Consider the following 13,635-nt stretch of genomic DNA (forward strand, 5'->3'; position numbering starts at 1 on the left):
AGGACTGCAGCCTTGAGCTCAATTTTATTTGCCAAACACATTGACATGTATTAGGAATTTGCTGTGGTGTGTTGGCGTGACTTGCAACAAGAACTTACACCTTTCAAGAAATATAAAGGATTTCATAAAAACATCAGAAGTACAGATATGAAATAAAACATATAATTATATACAGTGCCTATGTAAATTATTCCCCCCAGAAGTTTACCTGTTTTATTGTTTAACATTTGTTCACAATGGATTTAATTGGGCTGTTTTTGACAGTGATCAACAAACTCTTCTGTCAAAGCGTAAGCAAGCTTCTACAAATGGTCTAAATTTATTACAGTTATTAAGCATAAAATAATTGCATAATTACTCGTCCCCTTCAAGTTAGTATTTGGTAGATGTACCTTTGACAACAATTACAGCCTTGAGTCTGTGTGGATAGGTCTCTTATAAGCTTTGCACATCTGGACTGCATTTTTTCTCCATTCTTCTTTACAAAACTGTTCAAACTCTGTTAGATTGTATGAGGATCGTGAGTGAACAGCCTTTTTCAACTCTAGCTACAAATTCTCAATTGAATTGAGGTCTGGGCTCTGACTTGGCCACTCCAGGACATTAACTTTGTTTTTAAGCCATTCCTGTGCAGCTTTAGCTTTATGCTTGGGGTCATTGTTTTGCTGGAAAACAAATCTTCTCCCAAAACACAGTTCTTTTGCAAACTGCATCAGGTTTTCTTCCAGGATTTTCTTGTATTTTGTTGCATTCATTTTACCCTCTACCTTCACAAGCCTTCCAGTGCCTGCTGCAGTGAAGCATCCCTACAACCTGATGCAGCCACCACCACAGCACCAGGATGGTGTGATTTTGATGATATGCGGTGTTTGACTTGCGCCAAACAGTGTTAGTCTGATGGCCAAAAAGCTCAATTTTGGTTTCAATCAGACCATTAACCTACCAGCTGACTTCAGAGTCTCCCACGAGGTATTTTTCCCAACAGAGGCTTTCCCTTTGCCACTCTCCCATAAAACTGTGACTGGTGAAGCACCCGGGCAACAGTTGTATGCGCAGCATCCCGCATCTCAGCCACTGAAGCTTGTAACTTCTCCAGTGTTGTCATAGGTCTCTTGGTGGCCTTCCTCACTAGTCCCCTTCTTCCATGATCAATGTTTTTGATGATACCTGTTCTGGGGAGATTTACAGCTGTGCCATCTTCTTTCCATTTCTTGATGATTGACTTAACTGTACTCCAAGGGATATTCAGTGACTTGGAAATTTTCTTGTATCCATCTCCTGGCTTGTGCTTTTCAATAACCTTTTTGCGAAGTTGTTTGGAGTATTCTGTCTTCATGGTGTAGTTTTTTTCCAAGATACTGACTCACCAGCAGTTGGACCTTCCAGATACGGGTGTATTTTTACTACAATCAATCGAAACACCTTGACTGCACACAGGTGATCTCCATTGAACTAATGATGTGACTTCCGAAACCAATTGGCTGCACCGGTGATGATTTGATGTGTCATATTGAAGGGAGTGAATACTTAGGCAATCAATTATTTTGTGTTTTATATTTGTAATTAATTTAGATCACTTTGTAGAAATCTGTTTTGTGTCAATATGAAAAGAATCTTTTTCTGTTGATCAGTGTTTTAAAAAAAAACAGCCAAATTGTCCACTATGATTCAGTAATAGCAATAAAACATGAAAACTTCAAATGGTGATTACTTTTTACAGGCACTGTAAATACCAGCATGCATTTACAATGTAAACAGTATTATAAAAAGTTGTTTAGTGTTTACAGAACGGTTACGAAGGTAAAAAAGAATCCCCACTGGAAGCCCAGTACTGGCTGCATTGTCTGGTTTAATGCGCTGATGCATTTGTTTCAGCAATGCATTACAATTTCAGATTATTTCAGCATCTGACCATCTTCATTCACCATGTAGTGCTGCACAACCTGAGGTTGATTAGGGTACTAAAGGGAATTTTCAAAAACTAAATGGAATGGAATTGCTAAGTATTCCTTTTAAGAATGGGGAATTTACTTTTTTGATAAGGTTGCAGTAATAGCCATCAGCTATTAATTCAGTATAAACTTTGCCCTGCATTAGATCTCTCGGCAATGCTGGCACTTGGAGTCACTGCTGATTTCTCTTAACTCACTCCATAACTTTTACGATGCATTCTAAATTCTACAACAGTAATGGGGTTAGAAGTGATGTGCCTGCACTTTTCCTAATTGTTTCAGCTCTCAATCGTAGAAGAATTGTTGACAGTGCACCTTATGGAAGGTTAAATTCTTAGTGGGAGATTTCACTGCTTACTGGGGGCCTCTGGTGGTGAGGATGTGGTATGTGTTCATTAGGAAATCAAACTTCTGTCCAAATTCTAGGTAAATGTGTTGACAACAGTACATGTATGTCACTGTATCGTACCTTGAAATTCGTTAACTTGCAGGCATTTACAGGACAATAAAGAGATACAACTGAATTTATGAAAAACCATAAATAATAAAGACTGACAAACAAAATGTAGAAGACAAATTGTGCAAGTAATTAAAAAAAAATAAACGTACTGCGTTATAGTTTCTGAAGGTGAGTCTATGGGCTGTGGAGTCAATTCAGTGTTGTGGTGAGTGAAGCTATCCACTCTGATTCAGAAACCTGGTGGTTGAAGAGTGATAACTCCTCCTGAACCTGGTGGCGTGTGACTTGAGGTTACTGTACCTCCTGCCCGATGGTAGCAGTGAGAAGAGAGCAGGGCCTGGATGGTGGGGGACCTTGATGACGGGCACTGCTTTCTTGTGGCAGCGCTCCTTGTAAATGTACTCGGTGGGGAAGACTTTGCCAGGGTTTAGGGTTAGGAACTGTTTGCACCTCAATGCTTTCATTCTTCTTTAATCTAACTCCAGTGTGGCAGTGTTCTTTCGATGTTAATATTTTCCACCAGAGTTCTTATATCTTTACCAATTTCCCAATGCTACAGTCCAACTTTTTTCTGAAGCTGCATGGTTCAGTAGGACCCCTGTCAAACATTTACACCTGTCCCAATCCATTAACTTCATATTTCAATCAATTCCTCATGATTCTGTCATTCTCGGAGCAGTTTGCTGTGGTTAGTTAATCAACTAGCCTTTGGAATATGGGAGGAAACAGGAGGAACTGGAGGAAAACAATAGCATCACAGGGATAATGTGCAATCTCCTCACAGGTAGTACTGAAGTTCGTGATGGAACCTGTGGCACTGGAGGTACAATGCAGCAGCAATACTGTCTGACATCAAAGCTTTCGGGAAGGTTGGGTGTTCCTTTGAATTTCAACTGTATGCTAAATCTAAACAGGATCTTGTTTAAAAGATGCTGGGTCTGTCCATAGTATTGCTGTGAAATTTAGTTGGAGCCACTCCCCATGAATGCCATCAGGCAGGAGACTCCAATACACCAAATAAGAATGGTCAGGATGGGAAGCAGTCTCTTCCTTCAGGCCTTTTGGCTTCTTGATTCCCTGCTGCTTCACATTTGAAGTGTTACCAGCTAATCTGTTCTGTAGCTTACAATATTTAATTTATGCATTTTACTTTAATTATGTAATTCATCTGTAGATTTTATCCTTGCTTTCCGAAGTTATTGACTAAAGAGTGTTTGTAATGTTAAATCAGGTTTGCTGTCTGGCAAGTGAGACAGGAAATGCACTGACTTTGATTAGGTATATTAATCATTTATTTACAGACTAAATATTCGATCAAACATTCATGTTCCCCAAGTTACAGATAATACAAAGCTGAATATTCAACAAACATACTTAGTTAAAGGTGCACATAGAACATCCCTTCCTAATCGTCTTGCCTAAAACAAAGGAAGAAGAGAGCAATCCTTTTCCACGTGCTACTTTCTATACCTGGGACATTTGAAACTGGACGCCAGGCAGCTATCCAATGGGAAAAGCAGCTGCAGTTTGGTAACTAACCAATCACAACAGAAGCAACTTTTGACATTCAGAATAAGGCATGCCCTCACAGGACAGTGCTTTGTAGAACTACTGTGCTTTATACACTGGTTCAGAGAAATATTGTCTCTTTTGACTGTATACATGTATGTAGTTAAATGACAATCTAACTTGAGTAAGCCCAGCTACAGATCTGAGATAACCAAGACCTAGAGAGGAGTCACTTTAAGACATTTGAACAACAGTGACACAATTAAAGTACTTCAGGATTGGCCTAGAGTTCGAGCACTGTATCAGATTGGACCTGGAGCAGCTGTGTACAGAGTGTGCGGGGTTATCCATAAAGTCAACTAGAGCACAGTGACAGTGTCCTCAATCCTGACCTCACATGCTGTCCGTGTGGAGTTTGCATGTTCTCCCTGTGACCGCATGGATTTCCTCTGGGTGCTCCAGTTTCATACCTCATCCCAAACAGGATGTGTGGGATATCTGGATGTGTAGGTGAGTGGTAGAATATGGAGGCAGGTTTAAGAATATGGGGAGAACATGTAACTGGGGAAGTGGGAGTAACTCAAAATGCCATCATAGGGCATGAAAAAAACCGAGAAGTAAAAAGAATTGCTCCTCATAATTTGAGCAACTTGAAAAGGAATTTCTTTAGCCAGAGGGTGTTGAATCTGAGGAATTCATTGCCGTGGGCAGCTGTGGAGGCCAAATCATTGGGTATATTTAAAGTGAGGTTGGTAGGTTCTTAATTAGTAAGAATGACAAAGGTTGTGGGGAGAAGGCGGGAGAATGGGTTGAGGGGGATAATAAATCAGTCATTATCGAACGACAGAGCAGACTGTGGGCCAAATGATTGAATTCTGCTCCTATGCATTGTGGTGACGGGAGTAGTTGAGCTATTAGGGGCCATTGTCTCAGAACCAGAGACCCATGTTCAATCCTGGCATGCTGTCTCTCTGAAGTTTGCAGGGTCTCCCTGTGACCTTGTGGATTGTCTCCCATTCCCCAAAGATGTATAGATTGCTAGGTTGATTGGGTGGTGTGACTTGGTAATTGGTTTATTATGGTCACGCACTATTACATTTGTGGAAAGTTCAAAGTAATTTTATTTTCAAAGTACATATATGTCCCTGAGATCCCTTTTCTTGTGGCAATCACAGCAAATACAGGAAACAGAACAGAATCAATAAAAGCCCGGTCCTGCTGTTTACGATCGACAAATAGGGTACAAAAAGAAAGAGGGAAAATAATGTAATAATGCATCAGTTCTTGAAAGTGAGTCCATTGGTTGTGGAATAGCTTCAGTGATGAAGTGAGTGAAGCTATTCCCTCTGGCTTAAAGGGGTAATAACTGGTCCTGAGCCTGGTGGTTTGGCTTCTGAGGTTCCTGTACCAACTTCCCAATGGCAGCAGCTAGAAGAAACCATGGACTGGATGGTGGAAGTCCTTGATGGGCGCTACTTTCCCAAGACAGCACTCAGTATAGATGTGCTCAGCAATGGGAGGCCTTGACCTGTGATGGACTGGGCTTTTCACTACAAGGGCATTGGTGTTTCCATATCGGGCTGTGATGCAACCAGTCAATACACTCTCCACCACACATCTATAGAATTTTGTTAACATTTTACATGACATGCTGAATCTTCACAAACTTCTAAGAAGGTATGATGGACCTAGGACAGATTATCTAAATCGGGGGTTCTAAACCTTTTTTAGGCTGTGAGCCAAAGCCATTAAGCAAGGGGTCCCTGGACCCCAGGTTGGGAACCACTACTCTAAAATGATAACAGTGAGGAACTTAAAGTTGCTGACCCTCTCCACCTCTGATCCCCTGATGAGCACTGGCTGATGAACCTCCAGTTTCCCCTTCCTGAAGTCAGTAGTCCGCTGTTTGCCTTTGCTGACATTGACCTGAGAGGTTGTTGTTGGCACCACTCAGATTTATATGTTCCAAGTATGAGCACATTGAGGTAGTACCAAAAGGAAAAACCCGTAGCAACATTGTCTTAAGAGTTGCAGAGAAAGTGTGGGTTGGTAATTAAGGTGCAGAGGCCATGATGGGATAGATTGAGGGAGTGAGAGTTCATCTTTCTTGCGTAAGAGTTCTTTTCAAAAGTCCTATAGCAGTGGGATAGACTCTGTTCTTGAGCCTGGTGTTACATGTTCTTGAGTTTTTGTATCTTCTGCTTGATGGAAAGGAAAGTGGGGAGAAAGGACAATGCTGAATGGCCGATGGTTTGTAGCGGAGTGGTAGAATTGGGGAAGTTTGTGAAAATGTAGGGAGAATTTTTTTTATTGTTTTTGTTTCTGCTTTCCAAAGACTGCAGTTGTTAGTTTGGTACTTAAATATCAAAATCTCTCTTCACAGAATAGATTCAAAATTGTTTGGTGCTACAATAAATTCTGAATTTTCTTTTTGCTCAATGGCTGCCTTAATATTTTATTTCCCTACTAAATGTTTCTACTAGGAAGCTCACAGATGCCTGCCTTGAATAAAGAGACTAAACCAGCTGGGTTGTTTAATTCCCTGAGCACGTTGTCGAAGACTTCATCATCCCTGCAAACCTTCAACAGTTTGTTAACTCTGACGCCAAGCAGTTCCAGTGCCCCCAGCTCGCTGAGAAACCTGCTGACCTCCAGCTCAGGGAAGGTGAGCCTTGCCTCATTCACTGTACAGTCCGTCTTGGGTTGGGTCAGGAAAAGCTGTAGAGGGTTGTAAACTCGGACAGCCTCCCCACTGTCGAGGTCATCTTCAAAGGGTAATGTTTCAAAGCGATGCATCTATCATTAAAAGCTCTCTCGATCCAGGACATGACCCCTTCTCATTGTTCATCTTCTCATCAGGGAGGAGGTACAGGAGCCTGAAGATACACACCTAATATTTTAGGAACAGCTTCTCCTCTACAATCAGATTTCTGAATCGACCCACAAGCACTGCCTCACCATTTTTTGGCTTTTTTATTGCACTACTTAATTAATTGTTTATATTATATTTTTTGCAAATTGTAATTTATAGTTTTTTATGTATTGCACTCTACTGCAAACAAAAAATTTCACAATAGACATTGATGTTAAACCTGATTCTGACTGTCTTGTTTGCATGTACATGTATTAAAATGTCTAAGAAATGTCTCACTGTCCAAGTGTGGCTGTAATTGGTTGCACAAGCCTCCACCTGGTGCCTGATACAAGTAGGATGCAATAAAGCAGAATAAATCCAATCTGGCAAATTAGTGTCCAGTCAGACTGCTCCCAAGCAGCAAACCGGTGAACTTGGCAAGAACAGTGCCAAACCACGCTGTTTGTTCACCAACCTTACCTTACCCATGCCCAGGCACAGTGTAATTGGCAGTGTGGTCAGTCATCCCAGCCACACGGTGTCACTGTAGGAGTAATTCAGGACGGTGTCCTCAGAGGCCCAACCGCCGCTTCTTCCTGCACCAACCGCCGCACCTTCCATGGTGCAGACTGAAGTGACGGTGTCGCAATCCGCACACTACAGCTCAACAATATTCGGCTAACGAGTAATATTGCAATACACATTCCCAGAATCAGGTTTGTTATCACTGACGTATGTTGTACAAACGTAGAAAACCTGCAGCACCGTACACGATGCTGTGCCGAACATGTACTTACTTTAGAAATTACCTAGGGTTACCCATAGCCCTCTACTTTTCAAAGCTCCATGTACCTATCCAAGAGTCTCTTAAAAGACTCTATAGTATCTCCCTCCACCACCGTTGCCAGCAGCCCATTCCATGCACTCACCACTCTCTATGTTTTAAAAAAAAATACAAACAAACAAACTTACCCGACATCTCCTCTGTACCTACTTCCAAGCATCTTTAAACTGTGCCCTCTTGTGTTAGCCATTTCTGCCCTGGGGAAAAAGCCTCTGACTATCCACATGATCAGTGCCTCTCATCATCTTATACACCTCTATCTGGTCACCTCTCATCCTCCATCGCTCCAAGGAGAAAAGGCAGAGTTCACTTAGTTGTCAGATCTGTTACTTTGTGGCAGAGGTTCAATGCAAGACATAAAAATTACAGTAAGTTGCAATGAATAAGTGAATAGTGTGAAAGAGGAGCAGTTAGGTAGTGTCCATAGATCGTTCAGTTATGTGATGGCGAAGGGGTAAAAATCGTGCCTGAAATGTTGAGTGTGGGTCTTCAGGCTCCAGTACCTCCTCCCTGATGGTAGTAATGAGAAGAAGGCATGTCCTTAATGATGGATGCCGCTGCCTTGAGGCATCATCAGCTGATGGGAGGCTGGCCACAGCCTATTGCAGTATGTGTATCGGAGCCTCCTAACAGTTAGAGTGCTCCCTGTACGTCAGCTGAAATTGGGCATTGACCATAGTTTGCAAATTATTCAGGAAGCCACCCCAGCTTGTTGCTGTCTCACTGCACATTTAACTAATCCTACCTTGAAGGCTTGAATTTCCATTGGGGGACAGGGATCTGGTAAACCAAGCTATCACCAATACTTGCAAAAGCCTGGGAGGGGGTTGGGCAGTCAATACTCTGATCGCCAGAATAAACCAGTAAGGCAATGAAAATATCGGTTATAATCAGTACCTGTACCAGGATGGAAGCCTGAGATGAGTTTATGTGCCAGTGAAATTCTGTTACGTTGTTGAGTTTATCCCGTGTGCCATGCTTAAATCCTCTATGGTTCTAACTGTGTTACATTATGGATGTTTTTAATGACAGTGTTGGATCCTCTGATGGCACGTGGCCTAGTGGATAAGGCATCGGTCTAGTGATCTGAAGGTCACTGGTTCGAGCCTCAGCTGAGGCAGCACATTGTGTCCTTGAGCAAGGCATTTAACAACACATTACTCTGTGATGACACCGGTGCCAAGCTACTTGGGTCCTAGTGCCCTTCCCTTGGACAACATTGGTGGCATGGAGAGGGGAAGGCTTGCAGCTTGGGCATCTGCCGGTCTCCCATACAACCCTGTCTAGGCCTGTACCCTGGAAACCTTCCATGGCGCAGATCCATGGTCTCATGAGACTAATGGATGCCTATATAGGATCCTCTGAGATAACTTGGAAGACCTGAGTTTTAAAATGTCCCCATTTCCTCCCCCAGTCTGAAACGGGATCAAAAAGCACTTCCAACCTGCTGGACGACATCTTTGCCTCCCTGGTGCAGAGCAAACTGCCCAGCGATGGATCAAAGCCACCAGGGACGGTGAGCGATTCAAGGGAGCTGTTGAAGGCCTCGCCGGGGAAGGGGACCATTTTGGGCTCGGACACTCCTCACACCTGGTACTGTGGTGGCCGCGTTCTGTGCTTGCAAGATCCTGGAAACAAGAACAACTGGAATATTTTCCGAGAATGCTGGAAGCAAGGACATGTAAGTGTGGAGGAGAACACCTCACAGGGAAGTTCCATGGCTACGGCCTGGAGGTTGGAGACCTGGAGGGGGCCTGCCCTGGAGTTGGTTGCTGGTCTCTGTGTGTGGGTGTGATGTGGAAAAGGGGTTTGCTTCACTTTTGTTGCTTGTTGCATGTTGGTTGTGTGTTCTGCTGAAAATCATGGACATGCTATGTGGGCATAGCAGAATGGGTGGCAACACTTGCGGGCTGCCCCCAGCACTTCCTCAGATTGTGTTGGTTGTTAACGCAGAAGACACATTTTGATGTTCATGTGATAAATGAATAAATAAATCTAATCGTAGGACAGTGTAAGCCCTGGAGGTGGAAGCCGTGTTGACTGTGACTTTGGTTTTTGATTGACTTAGAATTTGACTGGAGCTTCTGTAGAGTTCTGAGCAATGAATGATTGGATGTACTCAAATTTACTATGAATTATTAGACTCACAATTTGAGAATTGTGTTCCATTCTGGTTGCCTCATTGTTGGAAGGATGTTGATGCTTTAGAGGAGATGCAGAGGTAATTACTGGGATGCTGTCTGGATTGGGGAGCATGTTGTATGAGGACAGGTTGAGCAAACAGACTTTTCTCCTTGGAGCAGAGAAGTACAAGGGATGACTTGGTAGAGGTTTACAAGATAAAAGAGTCATAGATCAAGAAGATAGCCAAAGGCTTTTTTCCTAGAGTGGAAATGGTTAATACGAAGGGGCATAATTTTAAGGTGAGTGGAGGAAGGTGTAGGGGGATATCAGAGTTAAATTTTTTTTTACACAGAGTGGTGATTGCGTTGAACGTCCAGCCAGGGGTGTGGTGGAGGGCAGATACGTTTGAGAAATTCAGAGATAGCCCAGCACTTTACCATTGTCTGTGTGCCGATGTTGAGGGAAGGGGTAGATTGATTATAGATTAGGTGATTAGGTTAAAAGCTCGGCACATTGTGGGCAGAAGGGACTGTACTGTGCTCAATGCTTTATGTTCTAGATTGGTCCCTGGGAAGAGGATATTTAGCTACAGTGTGTAAAAGGTTGCAAGATATGATAATAGGGCTGTGTGAGATGGAGAGATTTATGGAGTAATGGAGGGAGGCTGGTCCCATTAACAGGTGGTTCATGGAGAGTGGGGCAGAGCAGGACTACAAGGGAAACGTGTTGATGAGGATTTCGCTGCTTATATGGGTTGTGGAAATAGAGTCAACAAGGACCTTCGAAGGAGAATTGGGCAGACACTCAAAGGAAAATATTTTGCAGAGGAGTGGGACTTCTGTGTGAAGCCAGCATTGATTAGCTGGGCCGAATGGCCTCCTGTGATTCAATCTTGCAAAGGAATAATGAGCTGATGTTGCCACGGTAGCATAGCAGTTAGCACCATGCTAATCCAGCTCAGGGTGTCAGTTTATTCCTGGCATTCTCTATAAGGAGTCTCTGTACATCCTTCCTGTGAGATGCCTGGGTTTTTCCTGGTCCAGAGACATACTAGGTAGGTTAATTGGTCATTGTAAATTGTCCCAGGATTAGGTTAGGGTTAATCAGGATTGTTGCGGGTTGCTGGGGCAGCATGGCTCACAGGGCCAGAAGGGCTGACTGTGCTGTATTGTTAAGAATATGCATGTGTGTATCTAGCTTATCAATCTGTACAGAGGGGCTGGCAGTGTTTAATCAGCCCCTCTAGAACCTCAACCAAGCTCCTCCTGATCGTCTTCCTTCAGCCACTATCATAAGCTTTACCTCTTGAATATTCAACTCAGTGGCCACTTTATTGTGTACCTTCTGTACCTAATAAAGTAGCCACGAAGTATCTGTTTGTGGTCTTCTACTCCTGTAGCCCATCCATTTTAGGATTTGATGTGATGTACATTCAGAGCTGCTCTTCTGCACACCACTGTTGTAACATGGTTATTTGAGTTACTGCTGCCTTCCTGTCAGCTAGAATCAGTCTGGCCACTCTCCTCTAACTTCCCTCATCAACAAGGTGTTTTCACCTGTGCTCATTGGATGTTTTTCTTTGTTTTCCGCCCAATTCTTTGTAAGCTGTAAGTGGTTGTGCGTGAAAATCCCAGGAGATCAGCATTTTCTGAGGCAGGAACAATCATTCAACAGTCAAAGTCACTTAGATCACATTTCTTCCTTGTTTTGATATTTGGTCTGAACAACAACTGAACCTCTTGACCACGTCTGCAATCTTTTATGCATTGATTTGCTGCCAGATGATTGGCTGATTAGATATTTGCATTAATGAGCAGCTGTCCCTCACGCAGTGGCCAGGGAGTGTGTTGGTTTCAACTCCAGTTTGCTGTTTTGGTGAACCTGGTGCAGAGTTGCACTTGTATCAATTTTATGAGTCACCTATGGAACCATTTAATGATCATTCAGGCTGCCTAGCTTTGCCCGTAGGCCTCTCATTACACGATTTGAGCACCTCTTCCCCCCACCCCCAATAGTTCTTGCAGAAAGGTGAAATGGTTTTTAAATATGCAACTCTAACTTGCTGTGCATCACCAGAAGCACCCACCTGCCTTAGCACAGTATTTTCTGGTAGGAATCCATCAGCCTTTCTTAATTAGACAATCCTCTGCTTTTAGTGAGCTGATTATCTTGCTGCAGAGACGTGATAAAACATCGAGTCAGCAGCAGTTTGGTAGGTGTAAATGCCTTGTTAATGAGAGGTCAGAGGGAATGGCTAGACTGGTTCAAACTGACAGGAAGGAGACAGTAACACTTCCCTCATATTTTTGTTTTTCTTGATTCACCCACCTGAGGAATATGTACCTCTTAGGTTTCTTTAAATTTTTCAACTGCACAGTCTATTTCTAGGAGCAAGCATTATCTTGATATAGTCTCTCTACACACAGCTGTCATCGGCGCTCTGATGCGTTTCTGCTAAATTCTGCGTTGTGCTCTTTTATAGGCAAATGTGTTGTGTTTCTTGGGGTTCTAGCCAATTCACCAGCACTTTGGAAACCTTACTCTCCTTTGTCTTCTAGTGTGCAGACTGTCATGCCAAATAGACTAAACCTCCTGCATCTGCTTACACGTGATCCACATCCCTCCATTCCCCACATTGACGTCTGAATGCCACTGAAATGCCACCACTGTTTCCGCTTCCACCACAGCCCCTGCCAGCATGTTCCAAGTAGCTATATTTTTAAAATACCTCCCCAGTACATCTCCTTTAAGCTTTGCCCCTCTCACCTGAATTGCTTGTCCTCTAGCATTTGACATTTCTACACTGAGATGATTCTCACGCTCTGACCAGGGGTTCCCAACCTGAAAAAGGTTGGGAACCCCTGTCTCTGCCTCATTCTGTATTCAGTCATTGTACTACCCCTCCCCACCCCCAGTACTGCACTCCAGTAATTGTACTGCCTCCATTTCCTGTACTGTGAAATGATCTGAATGGTATGTGTAGCCATGTAAAACCTCTTGCCAATTGCTGTGGTTTTATCAAGTAGAAAGCAACCAAAGGTTGTCCAGCTTCTTGCTAAACACTCTATTCCAGGCACAATCCTGGCGAACTCTTCCGCACCTCCAAATCCCTCCTGTAATGGTGTGACCAGAGCTGTGCATGTACTCCAATTTTGTACAGCTGCTTCATGACTTCCTGACTCAGTGCTCATTCCTTTACCATCCTCACTGTCAAACTCTTAATGTTGTCAGCCTGTTTGATTGTTTTATTTCTTCATTTTAGTGATCCAGTTATACATCTGAGTTGGTCATCGGTAAAATTCTTGAATCTGTCCTGTTGTGTGGCGAACCCCTGCTGAAATCTAGTTGCCACGGTTTTACCCAGCTGCTTGGGCCTTTTAATCTTTGTCTTGATTAACTCCTCTTTAACCAGGCATTTCATCACTTGCCCTAAAGCTCCCTGTCTTATAATTCTCCTGTGAAGCAATATTAGAAGTTTGTTAAAAGAGTTATATAAGCTTGTTGTAGGCAGTGTGAGTACCAACTGTGCTATGAATTATTTGCTCTGTTCACTGCTCCACCGACTTTATTCCTTTGAACAGCTTCTTATTCCTCTGTCTTTATTTCTTGCCCTTGTTTAGCCAGTAATTGTATCCGGTGTCCACACAAAGCTCCGAGAGGAGCTGTGGAAACCTGAGGCCTTTGGGGAAGAGTTCGGAGAGCAAGATGCAGACCTGGTCGACTGTAGAACCAACACTATTATCGCTGGTGCAAAAATCCGAGACTTCTGGGATGGATTTGAAGACCTCTCGCGTAAGTTTTCTCGTATTTTCTGAAAAGCCCTTTCCAGCTGACCAAGTGCATTTGAGATACAGTCTCTGGATTGTAACAGGCTGACGATATAAAGACAACA

At 43.1% G+C, this 13,635-nt stretch overlaps 1 protein-coding gene across 2 annotated transcripts in view; it reads left to right on the top strand.

The window, feature by feature from the left end:
- LOC132391897 (lysine-specific demethylase 3A-like) overlaps window positions 1-13,635 on the top strand; it is a 77,684-nt gene that overhangs the window by 52,777 nt on the left and 11,272 nt on the right. For both annotated transcript variants that reach the window (XM_059965639.1, XM_059965637.1), the window contains exons 16-18: window positions 6,405-6,586; window positions 9,034-9,300; window positions 13,364-13,535. In XM_059965639.1, coding sequence (XP_059821622.1) covers window positions 6,405-6,586; window positions 9,034-9,300; window positions 13,364-13,535 — 621 coding nt within the window. The remainder of the gene's footprint in view (window positions 1-6,404; window positions 6,587-9,033; window positions 9,301-13,363; window positions 13,536-13,635) is intronic.

Source organism: Hypanus sabinus, chromosome 3, assembly GCF_030144855.1.
Source record: "Hypanus sabinus isolate sHypSab1 chromosome 3, sHypSab1.hap1, whole genome shotgun sequence".
In the NCBI taxonomy this organism is placed as follows: domain Eukaryota; kingdom Metazoa; phylum Chordata; class Chondrichthyes; order Myliobatiformes; family Dasyatidae; genus Hypanus; species Hypanus sabinus.